This window comes from Cucumis melo, chromosome 8, assembly GCF_025177605.1.
Source record: "Cucumis melo cultivar AY chromosome 8, USDA_Cmelo_AY_1.0, whole genome shotgun sequence".
NCBI classification, from domain to species: Eukaryota; Viridiplantae; Streptophyta; class Magnoliopsida; order Cucurbitales; family Cucurbitaceae; genus Cucumis; species Cucumis melo.
In genome coordinates this window covers 24,582,907-24,598,775 of record NC_066864.1, presented here as the reverse complement: position 1 = coordinate 24,598,775, position 15,869 = coordinate 24,582,907, and the positions used below count along the sequence as shown (strand labels likewise).

At 33.5% G+C, this 15,869-nt stretch overlaps 1 protein-coding gene across 1 annotated transcript; it reads left to right on the top strand.

Annotated features, from left to right (window-relative positions):
* Nucleotides 1-4,962: 4,962 nt before the first annotated feature.
* Nucleotides 4,963-14,164, top strand: LOC103485997 (protein RRP6-like 2). The gene is made up of 14 exons (XM_008443780.3): nt 4,963-5,833; nt 6,115-6,270; nt 7,002-7,160; nt 7,247-7,330; nt 8,154-8,233; nt 8,325-8,375; nt 8,877-8,985; nt 10,999-11,081; nt 11,241-11,286; nt 11,833-11,920; nt 12,018-12,187; nt 12,744-13,043; nt 13,128-13,232; nt 13,319-14,164. The coding sequence occupies exons 1-14, from the start codon at nt 5,168-5,170 to the stop codon at nt 14,036-14,038; spliced, it is 2,817 nt and encodes a 938-aa protein (XP_008442002.1). The 5' UTR covers nt 4,963-5,167; the 3' UTR covers nt 14,039-14,164.
* The last annotated feature ends 1,705 nt before the right edge of the window (nt 14,165-15,869 follow it).

The following is a 15,869-nucleotide window of genomic DNA, read 5'->3' as shown; positions in this document are numbered from 1 at the left end:
TGCATGAGAAGTGACAATTAATAATTTAAAAGATGCATATAATGGCAACCCTTACAAATGAAAGAATGTTTTGCAAATAATCTTCTTGAAGATATCTCTTTGAATATGTGGATATGTCTATGCATTGTGTGTACATATATGAATATGTGTGTACATATATCTTGGTACTCTTATGGTTGCTTGAAAGGGAGAAACAATTGAGTCCTAAGGAATACATAAATCTAGTAAAACTAAAATAGATTGACTTTGTACCCTATGTGTTATGATACTTTATTCACGTTGTGTGATCTTGGATGAGCTGCCTCATCCATGCTGTGTGAACTAGTATAGGATGCCCTTTGCTTACTGTGTAATCTGGTAATTGAAGACCCATAATGGATAGAGAAATTGATAAGGCATGCTAAAGGTGTTGAGTTTGCCCTACATAGCTGCAATATGGCAAAAGAGTTTGGTAAACGTTGGAGTCAAGGTAATGGTACAAAGACTTAATTCAACTTATGGAATGATTTTGTGGGTTGACTATGTGACAGGCAAAAGGACCCGTGACTCGAGATGACTCGTAATGATGAAATCAGATAATGATTATGTTTCAAATTGCATGTTATTATATTGAATCCACTGAATAATCTAAATTTACTAGATAAAAAACCTCACCCACTAGACAATTATGTCTAACCTTTTTAAATATTTGTCTTTACCCCTCCCCCCCCCCCCCCCCGAAAAGGTAGCGAAGGACACCCGACATTGAACTTGCTATTGTGATCGTCTGTCATGCCTCCTTAATCGCATCATTTTGGTAGTGGCCACTGTCATTTCGCAATTAGTATAGATACTATTTTGGCAAGGGGAGAATTAGACATTTTGCATGTGTTCATATTTTTTAGGGAGAGTTTATTTCCTTGTTATGATTCTAACGGGGGAGAAGTATAAGAAAAATATGTTTTTATAAATTTTGTTGCATAATTGTTTCTATTGAACAATGCATAATTAAGGGGGAGAAGTATCTCTTTTCAATTGTTTTCGAGTATGATCTTTGTGGTGAAATATATACATGAACTTTATGGTGATATACATTCTTAATATATATACTTGATAATATAATTACTTGTTGATCAGGTGTGTTCTCCTATGGTTATGTATCCAGTTATTTTTCTTCAATGATTTGTCATCATCAAAAAGGGGGAGATTGTTGGCTTTTTGGCCCTTAATCCCAAATTAATTAATGTCTTGATGATAACAAATCTGAATCTTTTTATTGACAATTTTATTATTTTAAATAGTCCATAACATAGAGCTCAGAACAATGATTCTGATGCCTCTTAAATCACCAAAATTGGAATTCAAACGAAGAAAATATTGCTAAAAGAAGCTTAACGAAAAAATACCCGATATGGTGAATTTTAAAAAAATGAATTTAATATTATTATTTATCTTTATGTCTAACGGCTAGTTTTTTAAAAAAAGATTGTGAAGTTGTTTTATTGGGCTTTAAACAAATTATTTTAAAAATGATATATTATTATATTATTATTTATCTTTGTTTCTACTAGTTATTTTTTTTAAAAGATGGTCAACTTGTTTTATTTGAGCTTTAAACAAATTATTTTAAAAATGACATATTATTATATTATTATTTTATCTTTATGTCTAACGGTTAATTTTTTAAAAAAAAAAGTGGTAAGTTTGTTTTATTTGGGCTTCAAACAAATTGTTTTAAAAATAATATATTATTATATTATTATTTGTGTTTATGTGAGTTTAAATTTACTTATATCCAATGATCCAAAATGATTTTGGATTTCAATATCTTTCCCCTCTTTTTAAATACATCATTTTCCCTCAAATTTTTTTAAGAACTTTGTTTATCTTTACCATTCTCAAAAGTTGCAAAAGCCACCATCGTTATTCTCTCTAAAGCCTTTCAATTTTCATTCTTTTCATCTTGTCCTTGAGAGAATTATTATTGTATCGTGAGGATTAATTATTGTGAGCTTAAAATTGTATATTCATTCTTTTGAGGGTTTTCTTTTGTGTAATTTAAAACTTCAACATATTGTGACGGTTCAGTTCTAACCCATGGAAAGGATTGGGTTTGCTCTTGAACTCGAAAAAGGAGCAAGTAGCGGTTGGACTCTAATCCGTGGAAAGAGTCAAAAGAAGTTTCTCAATCAAAATCCCAAGAAGTGCTTGGGAAAGTGGATGTTGGTAGAGTTTGACCAAACCACTATAAAATTACGGTGTCTTCTTCTCTAACTCTTTTCTAATTATTTTTGCATTTAATTTTAGTTATATATTCTTGTTGGTTGAGATTGATTGCATACTCTATTACATACTTTTTATCAATCTTGTTATTTAACATAATTTAGCTAAAGTTTTTTTTATTTAATTTAAAAATTATGTAATTAGTTTAATTTAGGCTTATTTGTTAAAAAGTTTAATTAAACCCTATTCACTCCCCCTCTAGGGTTGCCATACCGGTCCAACACTTGCATGTTTCGATGAAGTAGACAATGTGCTGCTTCAGGTTGCCCTTTCCATCGAAATGTTGGATTTTTTTAGGTTGGTACCCAACAGGCATTCGCAGGTCATTGATTCTCTTGGTATATGGCTTGGAGTACATGAGTACATAAAAGAAGTTTATGGTGGTCCTCCATACTGAGCTCTTATAGAGCTTGTGATCATATCCTACAGTTGTGGGACTGATAAAAAGGTGTCAAAGATGGATTATTGCATCTGGTTTTCCTACAACACAACTTTTCCTTTATCATCAGTTTTGGCAGTAGGAGTTTTGCTGGGCTCAGCAGTTTCACAAGCCTTTATTTGATCTTTCAAGGCAGCAATTTTATGATCTCGCTCCTCGATAGCTTTCATTAGGAAATTTATTTTCCTTTCCATCTCCACCATAGCGGCCTCAACTATTTCATCAGCCATCATGACAGACACTACTTCAAGGTGTGATTCTTTCTCTAATAGATCAAAAGCAAGCATATAGTTGTTGAATAAAGGAATAATTATTCCCTCTAATGATGATCCCGTCTTTAGGAGATTCCATAAGTTGTTCCCAACTTTTTTTGTAAGGATAGAACTTTGTTCTTCTTCTTGCATGCTCCTCTTTTGAGTAGCTTTGGGTGATAAGTCTAGTGTAAGTGTCATTTGCGACAGTAGCTTCGAATGCAACTTTCCTTAGTGTCATTAGTAGGTTTGTTGTTTTGAGTTTCAAAATAGAGATGAGAGGTAGAGAGGTCTCACTGAATCTGTCAATTTGTTCACATGAGATTTTTGGAGAAATTTAATTCATGGAGTTGAACTTTTGTTGATGTTGCATTTACGTTGATTTGATGCGATGTGGTTCGATCTCTAGTATTTGATCCTCGATTCTATCTCAATTAGATGCCTACGCTTGATTTGAAGAAGTAGGGCAATGACATTCTTAAAGTTGGAGTCTTGGAAGAAAGCGTGCATCTTCAAAGAAACTTCAATCTTTGAGGGTAATTGGCTTTTAGGAGTTAGGGAGTTACTCTTAGAAGAATTTCCTCTATACCTTCTGGAGTAAAAAGTTTTCGTTATCCACAAATGAAGAGAACTTCTCTATTTATAGAGTTCCATGTTGGGTTTTATGGGCTTGAGCCTCATTAGTCCATGGACCATACCCATGGGCTCAACCATATGAATTTGGTCATATTTAACTCTGGGCAAAATTAAACTTTTTTTTACTCAATTAAATTTTAGCCAAATAAATATTATTTAATTAGACCAAAATAATTAACTTAATCCAACAGTCATAATAGAAACAGAATTAACCAATTTATGTATTCAATTTTAATTTGGACACATGCCAATTTTTTACGAAAAATTGCATCAAATGATAAAAAAAATCAGAAAAACAACCCATAACACCTTTTTTTCTTAAATATTGCTGTTCACACGAGATTTCCAAAGAAATTTGATTCGTGGAGTTGAACTTGTGGTGATGTTGTATTTATGTTGATTTGATGCGATGTGGTTCGATCTCTAGATTTTGATCCTCTGATTATATCTCGATTGGATGTTTATGCTTGATTTGAGGAAGCGAAGCACGTAATGAGTGTTGGAAGAAAGATTGTATCTTTAATTTGGTGAGTCTTCTAACTTTTGGGAGAAGTATCATTCAGTCAAAATTTCCAACTCCAACAAATGACGAGAACTCCTTTTTTAGAGTTCTATGCTAGGCTTTTATAGATTGGGCCTAGTTGATCCACACACCAGACCCATGATCCGGGTTTGGGTCATATTTAACTTTGGCCTAAATTAAGTTTTTTTTGTTGTATTTAATTGAACCAAAATAATTAATTTGATCCAATTATATAATAACATGCACATTTTTTAGTTAATCATAAATGCAATTATTTTAGTAAATGACGTGATAATTTGTGATTGGTTCTAAAATTTCAAATATGAAAAATATGATGAGTAATTAGATGCATCAAACGCCTATTAAAGGACTATCAAACAACTATCAAAGGGCTATTTGTTTTTAAATTTACTATATTTGCAATTTAGAAAATGTAGTAACATTGACCTTATTATTATAAATTTTTTTGTTATTTTTGCAAATGCCAATTTTTTTAGTTAATTCCAAATTCAATTATTTTTATTTTTATTATTAATTTTATAAATAACGTGATTGGTCCAAAATTTCTTATTCTAAAAAGAAATTTTTCAAGATTCTTTATACACATCTGTTTAAAAAAAAAGAACAAAGAAGATATAATAAAAAATCACATAGGGAAGAAAAAGATGGAAAGACAAATCTTAAATATCTAAAAAAATGGGTAAATTTTTAGAATTTGTTATTGGTGCCGTAAATATTTCAATTGTCATTACTTATTAAAATAATATTATTTTTTGAAAAATATTCAAATATGCTCATTTAACCTAATTTATTCATAACATAATATAACATAATCTCCCCAAGATCAAGGTTACGTGCACATTCGTCCTCTCACGTGACATACCCTTCTCTCTCTACCCTAATATTTTCTCTCACTTCTATTCTCATTTCTCTTTTCTCTCACAGTGAAGTATATGGGAAGCCGAAACAAAGTTCTTCTCCGGAACCCTAACCGTCGATAACCTCAACGGGGAATCGCTCTCATCTCCGGCGAGCCATCTCTGAGCTTACAACAACATGGACGTCGATCAGTCTGATTCTCAGAAGGCTCAGACTCTCCAATCCCTAACCACTGGTTCTCTTGGTTCGTCTCTCTCCAAGCTCGCCGCCTCTTCTCGGGCCATTCCGGCCGAAAAAGACTTTCACTTTTATTACAACTTTGACGAATTCAAAATCCCAATACGTACCATCGAGCGCCAATCTCAATCGATGCTTGAAACCATTGGCTCTTCCGCCGAAGTTTGGGATAGGGAAATGGCGTACCCTGAGGATACCGACGACGCGTATGATTGGTTGGTTAATGTTAATGATGAGATTTTTGAACGGTTCGATGTGTCGCTGGATGAGTTTCAGAAGATTCGGAAGGAGGAGGAGCAGGAGGAGAGTGGGAGGGCAGTGGCTTTGACGGCAGACCCTGATGATGGGTTTCAGTTAGTGTGTGGGAAGAAGAAGAAAACTCCGACTCATGAAGATGAGATGCATGATTCGAGTTTTGAGTCGAGTGTGAAGGTTGCTACCAAGGATAGGAAAACTTTAGGGGTGAAGCCGAAAGTGCCATTTCATATACCAACTATCCGTAGACCACAGGACGAGTTTAATATTTTGGTTAATAATTCTAATCAGCCTTTCGAGCATGTCTGGTTGCAGAGGAGTGAAGATGGCACCCGGTTTGTACATCCACTGGTTAGTTTAACCTCCTTTGGCTGTTATGGTTTAAAGTATTAGTTTTTCATTTTCTTTGATTACAAGGGAGGAAGGAGATTGTGCTTGGCTAGTTAGCTTATTTTGGAAATTTAAAGCCTAAATTTTAATGGCTTCCAAAAAGGACCCAATTTTATTGGCCAGAAGTTCTTGGCTTGTCTTCTGTTAACTTGGTCTGTGGTTTAGTTGGGATAGCAATTGGAATTTCAATGTTTTGTGGAAGCTGAGAGTTGTTGCTTACTTCAATTTACTTGTTTGTGCAGGAGAAGTTCTCTGTATTGGACTTTGTTGATAAGATTAGTGAAGATTTTCAACCTATCTATCCACCATCTTTGGATTGTACTCCTTTCAAATTCATAGAGGAAGTCAATGATTTGAAGGAACTGGCAGCTAAACTGCGAGGGGTGAACGAATTTGCGGTACGGAATTGTTATTAGTTTAATTTTGTGTCATAGACTCATAATTAGTAAGCCTGTATGATTAAAAGGAATTGTCAGTAATTCAATTTTGTAGAAAGGTCTTTCTCGTACAATTTTAGATAAAGGCCGTTTTCTTATTCGTGAATGTTTGATGTATAGATAGGATAGGGAACCTTGTGAGGTATGATCCTTGACGTGGTTCCATGTTTCTCTTTGGGCTTTGGTTTTGAAGACTTTTTGTTATTATTCTCCAGGCAATATCCTACATAATTGCACAGCCCTTTCTATTGGGGTTTGTTCTCATAGGCTTGTTTTTGTATGCCTTTGTATTCTTTCTTTTTTTTTTTTTTTAATGAAAGTAGCTATTTCTATTAAAGAAAAAAAGAAGAATTAATTAGAATTGACCGTATGTAGACAGTGTTTTAAATTATTTTGGGGTACCAAATGCTTACTTCCCAAACTTTCATGTTTGCATTATTAATTTGAGTTGGGCAGGGAATCAATAAAATGCATAAATATGAATTCAAGGTTAGCTGCACTATTATGAAATAAACCAGAGTTGGCCTTAATTTGCAACGAAACATAGTACAGTTAGTAAAACTAATTTCTAATGGTATGGTTTTATGTATAAATATCTAACACTGACTTTTGATGTGCATTCTATATTCACATTTACTTTCTAATTTTGATTTCTGTGTTCTGTCATTTAATGCACTCTATTGATTTTTTAGGTTGATTTGGAACATAATCAGTATCGATCTTTTCAAGGACTTACCTGTCTGATGCAAATTTCTACAAGAACTGAGGATTATGTTGTAGATACATTGAAGCTTAGAATTCATGTAGGGCCCTATCTGAGAGAGGTTTTCAAGGATCCTTCAAAGAAAAAGGTGAAAGTTGGAGATGAAGTGTTTTTTGTTGATACATTGAAGCTTAGTTTGTGTGGGGTTTTATTATAATATTCATACTCATCTAGGTGCTGCATGGAGCAGATCGAGACGTCGTATGGCTTCAACGAGATTTTGGGATTTATATTTGCAACTTATTTGACACTGGACAGGTGGTGTTTTTAAAGCCATTATCTTGGATCCATTCGAGTATTTGTTTCTTTTCTTGTCTTTTTAGGGCTATTCCTCTTGTTAAATTCTCTTAGGTCTACATTAAGATAATGTTCTCCAGGTTACAATCTCATTCATAGGTGTATCATTGAAAAGTTCATTTCCGTTTAGAAAAAAAAATTACATTCCTAGATTCTTGCATTAACCTGTCCCCTCAGATGTATATAGTTTTATCCAAAACAAATAGTAAATAAGATGGGACCTCTATCCTTTTTTTCCACTTTTAATTGTGGAATTGAGAGGTTTTGCCCATGTGTCCTTTTGTCTATCATTTTGTTAAATCTGGAAAAGAAATTGTGGTCAGGTTACTGTATCTACTTATTCTTCCTTTATTTACACTTGTGCTTTAGTTCTTGCGTTAGTATTTTAATATCTTCAAATTACTATGTGAGCGGGTGTTTTTGTTCTTTTATCATCACCTTTTATCTTTGGCTTCACAAATTAAGCAACTTCTGTTTATCTTGTAAAACAAAATCAGATGTATCCTGACATTTGATAACAGGTTTTCCAATGATTATAGGAGCTAGAACGACTTTGAATTTCTGATTATGAAAAAATTTATCATTGCTGGCCATCATTTTTTTAAACTGGTGGCCCTTGGGTTTTGTTTCCCGGAATAAGTGATTGATTTATGGTTAATTTTTCTTTCAAGGATTATCTATCTTTGGACTTCTTTTGAGAATGCAGGGCCTTATTTTTCTGTGTTTTAACTTTAAGAGGGCAAATAACTTTCTACTTTATTCACACATTTTTTATCCTCCTCAGGCCTCGAGAGTATTAAAACTGGAAAGAAATAGCCTGGAGTATCTCCTTCATCACTTTTGTGGTGTTGCAGCAAATAAAGAGTAGGAACTTTCTCTCTCTGCATCTGGATACTTCATGTGTGGAATTGAATGGGTCTTTTTCTGTAGCTTTAACAGTTTAAATTTGTTACAGGTACCAAAATGCAGACTGGAGATTAAGACCTCTCCCTGAGGAGATGGTGAGGTATAAACGTCATTGGTTCTTGTCATGTTGTTTTCCTTTTTTTCCTATTAGTTACACCTTTATTTATATATTTTTCTCCTCGGGAGGGTGCCAGTTATTCTATTGCATTATTATTTTTCTTCTTTAGTAATCTTTCTGTGGATGCATTTGATTTGACCATGTGAAGTTGAAAAGTGAGATAAGATAAATGTTGTAAAGTCTTTATGCTTGTGGTCTACATTTAAAACAAACTTAATAAGGAGAAAATAGGGCGCTGTTATGCAATGATGCTTAAGTTAAAAGATCAGTGCAATTTTTCTCATATGGAGATTTCTGTAAGAGTATTTGGTGTAATTAGTGTTCTATTTTCCCTGTAAGTGTCCAACAAGTCATGGATGTATTGAACAAAGTACCCAAGTCTATGCTTTAAAGCATGTGATATTGCTTGAAGTTTTCTTTGGTTGGACATTTTTCATCACATCCTTACTAACTTTTCTTTAACTCCATATCTTTTAATCACAGATATGCAAGGGAAGATACACATTATTTGTTATATATTTACGATTTGATGAGGATGAAACTGTCCTCAATGCCTCATGAAGCTGAAGAATCTGATCCTCCTCTGGTAGAGGTATAGTTGCTATTGACATCTTTTGCTATTTTGTTAGGAAAAAACAGAAATTTTTGGATTTAGCGAAATGTGTTTGAGCTTCGTTCTTACCGTTATATACTTAGCGTGCTGCTAAAATTGATCCACCCGTTTGCATTACAAAGTGTAGATTCTCTTCAAATGATAGGATATTGAGTTTTTCCTTTCCTTTTCTAATATTACTTGTTCTTAAAACACTTGGAATCTGAATTGATTTCATTCTGCTAAGAGATATGATATAGAGCTGATGGAAAAGTGTATGTACCTTTGTTGGATTAAGATTATATTCATTCTTTCATTCTGCCACTTTTCTAAAGCAAGACGTTACTACAAATATGGAAATAAAAACTACAGTTTGCATCGCCACCCACCACCATCATCTTCAGCTCTTTAAAAATTTTAGTTTAGGACTATTCTGCCAGATGAGATTTGTCTAATAACATTGTGAAATTTGTTTTGTTTTACACTCTTCCAGGTGATCTATGTCTTATTTGGTATAGATATTGGGTTGTCGCCAGTAAGATCTCAAAAGTTGCACTTCATGTTTTCCTCAAAAGAAAGAAAAACAAAAAAATGGGTTGCACTTTATGTTTTCCTTTTTTGAACTTGGATATGGAAGAAGTCTGATGAAACTGATTCTTGAAGATAGTCTTGAAAGAAAATACTTCTCAAATCTTAATATTAATTGAAGATGGGGTGCCTTATATAGGCTCAACACAACGTTCAAAAACTTACGAAGTATTAACTAGTAGCCGGTCAAGTGATGACTGAAAACTATAACTAAAGCTAACTTTTGACTTATATTAAAGCTTACTTTTAACTACTGTAGCTACATCAAAGTCTAACTCTTAGGGGCTTACCAAAAAGCAGTTATCTATTTAAGTTATTCATTTCGGGGTATCTAACTTTGATAGGGAGAGCTTAAATAAGAAATATAATCCTTGCTTTCTTAGCACCTCCTTACCAATTTTTGCTCTTGATGCAAAAATTATGGTTCTACTCAAACTACAAGCATATCAGTTTCTTGCTGCACTGGCCCTATTACACATTTTCTCTCATCGTCGTGGAAAGTCGAGTGTCACTTGAAGAATTTTTTGTTTGTTTGTTTGTCTTTTAATATTTATTTACGTGATAAGGAAACAAACTTTTTATTGATGCAATGAAAAGAAAAACAGCCCAATGCTCAAAATACATTCACACAAATAAAAGTAATAATACAAACTTAACTTAGCTGAACATAAAACTTAATTCATGAAAAATAAATGAAGTCTTGTATAGAAAAGCTAATTGAAAACACTCCAACCACAAAGAAGATCTTGTCTTGAAAGATCTTTTGGTTATGTTCAAACTAATTTTTAGCAAGAATAGCTTTTGCCGCATTGACCCATAAAAGATGAGAATTGGGCATTTTCCACCTTCTCTCTCTCCTTTTCTAATCACAAAACCCACTTTCTATTGAGACAGAATGGAAGGATATAAAATGCACAATGAGCATCCAGCAAAAGGAAATGTTCAAGCTCACATTGTTGATGCACCCTCTTTGTTAACATAATGATAATGAGCCAATCCCAAGCTTCATTGTAGTCGTTTGATACTATAGCAGTATCTCTGCTACCAAAGTTGACATCTTTATCAGTGTAATGGTGTAATGAGGAGGTGCCTCTTTGGTATATTTCATATATTCAATGAAATATTTTGTTTCTCATCAGAAGTTTTTTTTGAGTTGCTCCAACTTTATCGTGACCTTTTATGTTTTTGTTTTTTTTCAATTAAGAGGGCACTGCTAATTGCATCTTTGACTGAAATTATAAATCTCTTTTTTACCATATTTCCAGGATTGATATTTGAGATGAAAGCCCTTTTCTGGTGTCACATTTAATTGATTTTGGGAAATTGGGGATCTGATATTCGATGTGGTTCGATATAGGAGATCACCTTTAATTTTGTTACTTCTTCTTCTTTTTTTTTTTTTTTTTTGATGAACCAACCTTGTAGGTTTACAAGCGAAGTCATGACGTATGCATGCATCTTTACGAGAAGGAGCTGTTGACAGAAAGTTCATATCTTTATGTATACGGGTTAGTTTTCTCCATTCTTGGGTAAAAAGGACATCACCATTTGCTATTCTTCACTTCTCCTCCTGCTGGTGAAATCTCTCTTTTTCTTTACGCTTTGCATTTTGTGAAAAATTTAGGTTTTCGTAAATAATATACTAATTTCTATTTATTTTAATATAGGTTACAGGGTTCTGGTTTCGATGCTCAACAGCTTGCTGTTGCTGCAGTAAGCTTTCCTGCACTTTACATTTTATCTGTAGTACTATCTGCATCTACATGGTAACAGGGATGACGACCTCTTACAAATATCTTACTTCTTTAATGCCAAAAAATGGGGTCAAGCTGTGCAGCCAATTTGCTAATAAAATTAGAAAAAAGACCTCTTGCAGCAAAAAAATGGATTGCTAGTGCAAAACCGTTCTTCACAGCCAATGTGTGACAATTTTCCTCTAAATTTGAGGTTCCAACCGTATGTCTGTCTGTCTCAGTCCAGCACTCTTGGTAGAATCCGCTATCTGATAAAATCTAAGAACATCTTAGACTTGTCGTCACCTTTCTACTCAACCCTTTAAAAGACAAAAGAGCCATTTCCCACTTGGCAGGAGTACCACTAACTCCAGCTCCAATAAACGTTCTTAGAAATGACATAAATTGGCTGTAAATTGTTTGGAAAGAAAAAAACCTAATTCGTTAGAGGCTAGATCATATCTCCTATTCAATTTATGTCACTGGAAAATAAATAGCCTTATTTAATATTGACAACACGTGACAGGGTCTCTTTGAGTGGCGAGATGTTGTGGCTCGTGCAGAGGATGAAAGTACTGGTTACATATTGCCAAACAAAACGCTACTGGAAATCGGTAACTGGGAAAGCTATACTGGCATTCGTTGTTGGAAATGATCTTATATTTTTGTGGCTTACTGCAGAGTTTTAACATCTTTTTCTTATTGTTAAAGCCAAACAGATGCCTGTCACTGTTAACAAATTACGTAGACTACTGAAATCAAAGCATCCATATATTGAGCGGAATCTTGCTTCAATTGTTACCATCATTAGGCATTCGATGCTTAATTCTTGTGCATTTGAAGAGGCTGCTCAGCGTTTGAAGGAAGTCCGAGCAGAGGCGGTAAGTTTTATGCTTGTAACCCCATGCTGTTGATTAACTAAAGTAACAGTCACACCACCTAAAACTACATAACTATAGTTAACGAGCTCAAAACATTTCCCTAAGTATTTAAGGGCATGACCTTCAATTAATATGTGGTGATTAGAGATATAATTAGTGCTAGTATTAATCCATTAGATGTTAGAAATAAATGAGATGAAGGGGCATTTATTCTTGTTGTCACCGGCTTTATGCTGTGTCTAGGATTAATAAGGACTTAAGGAGGATTGTTGTGGCTTCTGGGTTTGTAACTAAAAGGACTTAACTAATTCTTTCTGGAATCCCGAGGGATATTGACTGACTAACAACTGATCTTTCGAGTTGCAAACTTTTCATTCTATTTGTAAGTTGATTAATATTATAATTTGGAAGTCTAATATATCTTTTAATTGTTATCCTAACTTGCCTGTTCGCAGAAAAAAAATTGAGAACTTTGGATCTTTTTTTTTTTTTTTCATTCTACGTTGTTGGTAGTGATATTTTTTAGTGTTCAATTGCCCTCACTCTTCATCGACAGGCATCAGAAGAAAATGCATCAGCTAATGAACACCAAGAAACTAATATTCCCGATACAATCCTGAATATGAAGAACAGTGCTGTTGATAATACTCCCAGTGATCGAGTTTGTTCGCCTTCTTCTCAGTCTAAAGTTGCACCCTTGGAATGTGGATACCGACCCTTCGTACCTGGTAAATGTGTGAAGGTAGATCATTCTCTGCATCCAGTTCTAAATGGGAGTAGACATATCTCTCAAGTGGGCCCAACAACATCGGAGCCGAGCAAACACTCAAATGGCGATAAATATCCAGTAGCACATGTATTGAAATATCTCTAAGTAACCATGGTTAGAGACTAATTTGAACTTTGCTTGATATTTATACTCTATGGTTTCCTGTTTCAGGTTACTGGAGTGAACATTTCGTTGCAAAAGAAGACTAACCGAGGAGGTCTTGGATCACTGTTGGGAAACTCGGCCCCAAAGAGAAAATTAGATACTGATAAAAAGGTAGGTCCCTTTGGTGTAACGTGTAAGATACCATTTCTTTTACTTCCCCTTTAGCTGGCCTCATCTATATTGCCTAATTTTTTTAGGATAAGGAAGAAAGCAAGTTGGATAAAATCAGATCTTCTGTGACCCTACCCTTTCATTCTTTCTTGGGAACAAGTGAGCAGTTGAAGTCAGTTGCAGAACCAACCACTGTGACTGCATTAAAAACTCAAAATTCCGAACTACCTGCTGCTGAGTCAGCCAAAAGCACGAATGTAGAGCCTCCTGCAGTGCCAGTTCCAAAACCCTTCCCGACAGATGAGATTATCATGTTGGAAGATGATTCAGATGACAATGTTGAAGACGAAGACGGAGATGAAGATGAAGAATTGCGTGCTGTTGATGAAGCCACCGATGAGCCAAAGTTGAAGGGTTTAAGTGCTAGTTCACCTCTTGAAATTGACGATGACGACGAACCAATGTCTTTGTCTGAATTGTCTTCTAGCTTTCAAAAATGTTTGAATTCGAATGAACAAGCTATGAACCTTGGGGAAACTGATAATCCAGGAAACCAAAGTGACTTTTTGCAAATCAAACCGTTCGACTATGAAGCAGCAAGGAAAGAAGTGGTATTCGGAGAAGATTTGGAGGAAGACTCGGAGCCTGAGAACGACAAAGATCCAAAGGCATCAAAGAATGCTGGGGCAAAGTTAGATTTAGGTCTAGATAGAGTTCAAAAGAACAGCAGCACTGTGGAATTACCACAAGGCAAACGACGCCATGCCTTCCCTGCAACTGGAAACCGAAGTGCAACTTTCCGCTAAGTCAATGTAAGTGATTTTTCCTCTGTAAAATACAGACATTACTAGTATGGTATTACCAGTCAAAAGATTTCAGGTATTAAAATGGAAAAAGAAGAAAAAAGAAAGTATTAACAAGTTGTTTTAAAAGAGAGATCTTGCTTGTTTTCAATTTGGTTGGGGGGTACTAATCTAGATTAGAATGATCGCTATAATGAGCCTCTTTTCCTCAAATCATAATTATACTGATTTACACACAGCAGTGTAAAGGATTGGGCAACCTTTACAACAAAATTACATTAAATTATCATAAGCGGGTTCATGTCACTATTCTCGAACGCCGTTAGATTTGAGACGGATTTGAGAATGAGAACATTGATATTGTTTTTATTCAATTGTCGACCCTTGGGAGTTTTATGACTTTCTCAAACATAATTACCAAGTCATGTTTGCAACTTTTGCAATGAAGCTGATACTAACAAGTTTGATTAATTAATGCGTTTCGAAGACCACTTTAGGAAATTGTTGTTAATGATCTTGTCTATTCTTGGCTTCCCATGGGGTTTAGGTGTGTAAGCAAAATTTCATCTTAATAGAGTTGATTTCGCTCTGCCTATTGCCTAATTGTGGCAGTTGACTTTGTTGTTTGTTTTAGGTGAAAATACTACACAACTTTTGCATGTGCTATTATATATATATATATATATATATATATATATAAAGGAAATTACATGTGAAATTTTGTTATGAATTTGGGCGGAAGTTGTATAATTTAATAAATTCAATCCCGTAAAATTTAATATATTGTTAATATTTTGAGGTCAATGTATAGCAGATCAATCAGGTTCTAATTTTTGTATAAAAAGATAAATGTAATTATTAGGTTAAATCACAAGTTTAGTTTGAAAGTTTGTTTGAAATATGAAAAACAAATGAAAATAGAACTAGCAACTGGAAAATATCTCATCTTCTGGAAGTCCGTAGAAAATTGATGATCAAGTACCGTACGTGCATGAGCTTTCAATTTTTAATTTTTAATCTAATTATACACGTGTTTGATTCATTTATAACATCAGTCTTAAAAATGTAAACTTTCTATATTTTTTTATAAAATGAGTTTAAAATCTAAATACTAACATGTTTGATTTGACTTCTTTATAAATATTTATATGCAAAATTGTGTTTGGTTTCAATTATATTTATGAACTAATTCCATAGAAAAATACACACATTTTGAAATTTTTTTTTATAAATATATTTTAAAATTGATCTTACCTTGAAATCATTAATTTTTTTAGTTACTTTAAACTAGACGTTGATTTTATTTTTTGTATTATTTTTTTTAGAAATTCAATTTTAAAAGCACAAATATCTTTAAAATGTAAATACATAACCATAAAAAAATTGATTTCTATCAACAAAATATAAATAAGATCAATAAGTTTTTTCGAGATAATATAATATCAACTAGACAAATAGATGTGCAATTCGATCACGTTCTTCATTATCTTTATTTTACAAACCGAACGATCATGTTCTTCATTGACGTCCTCATGATTTTTTCACAGATATTAATGCAAAAATAGATTTGATTAAGAGAGGAACATTTGCTAATCTCTATATTTAAATGTGTGTTCATATACATTGAAAAAAATATTCAAAGTATTTAAAAATAGAAAAGAACAAAAAAAAAAAACAACGAAATGAAAAATAGATAGTAAAAAGGAATAGAAAAAATAAAAGAAAAAAATAGATATTTGGAAGGGATTTCTCATTAAATATAAAATAAACATTTATTTTAAAATTTGGTTGTCTATAGATTTAATTCATAATCTCATTTTTCCAAAAATTATTT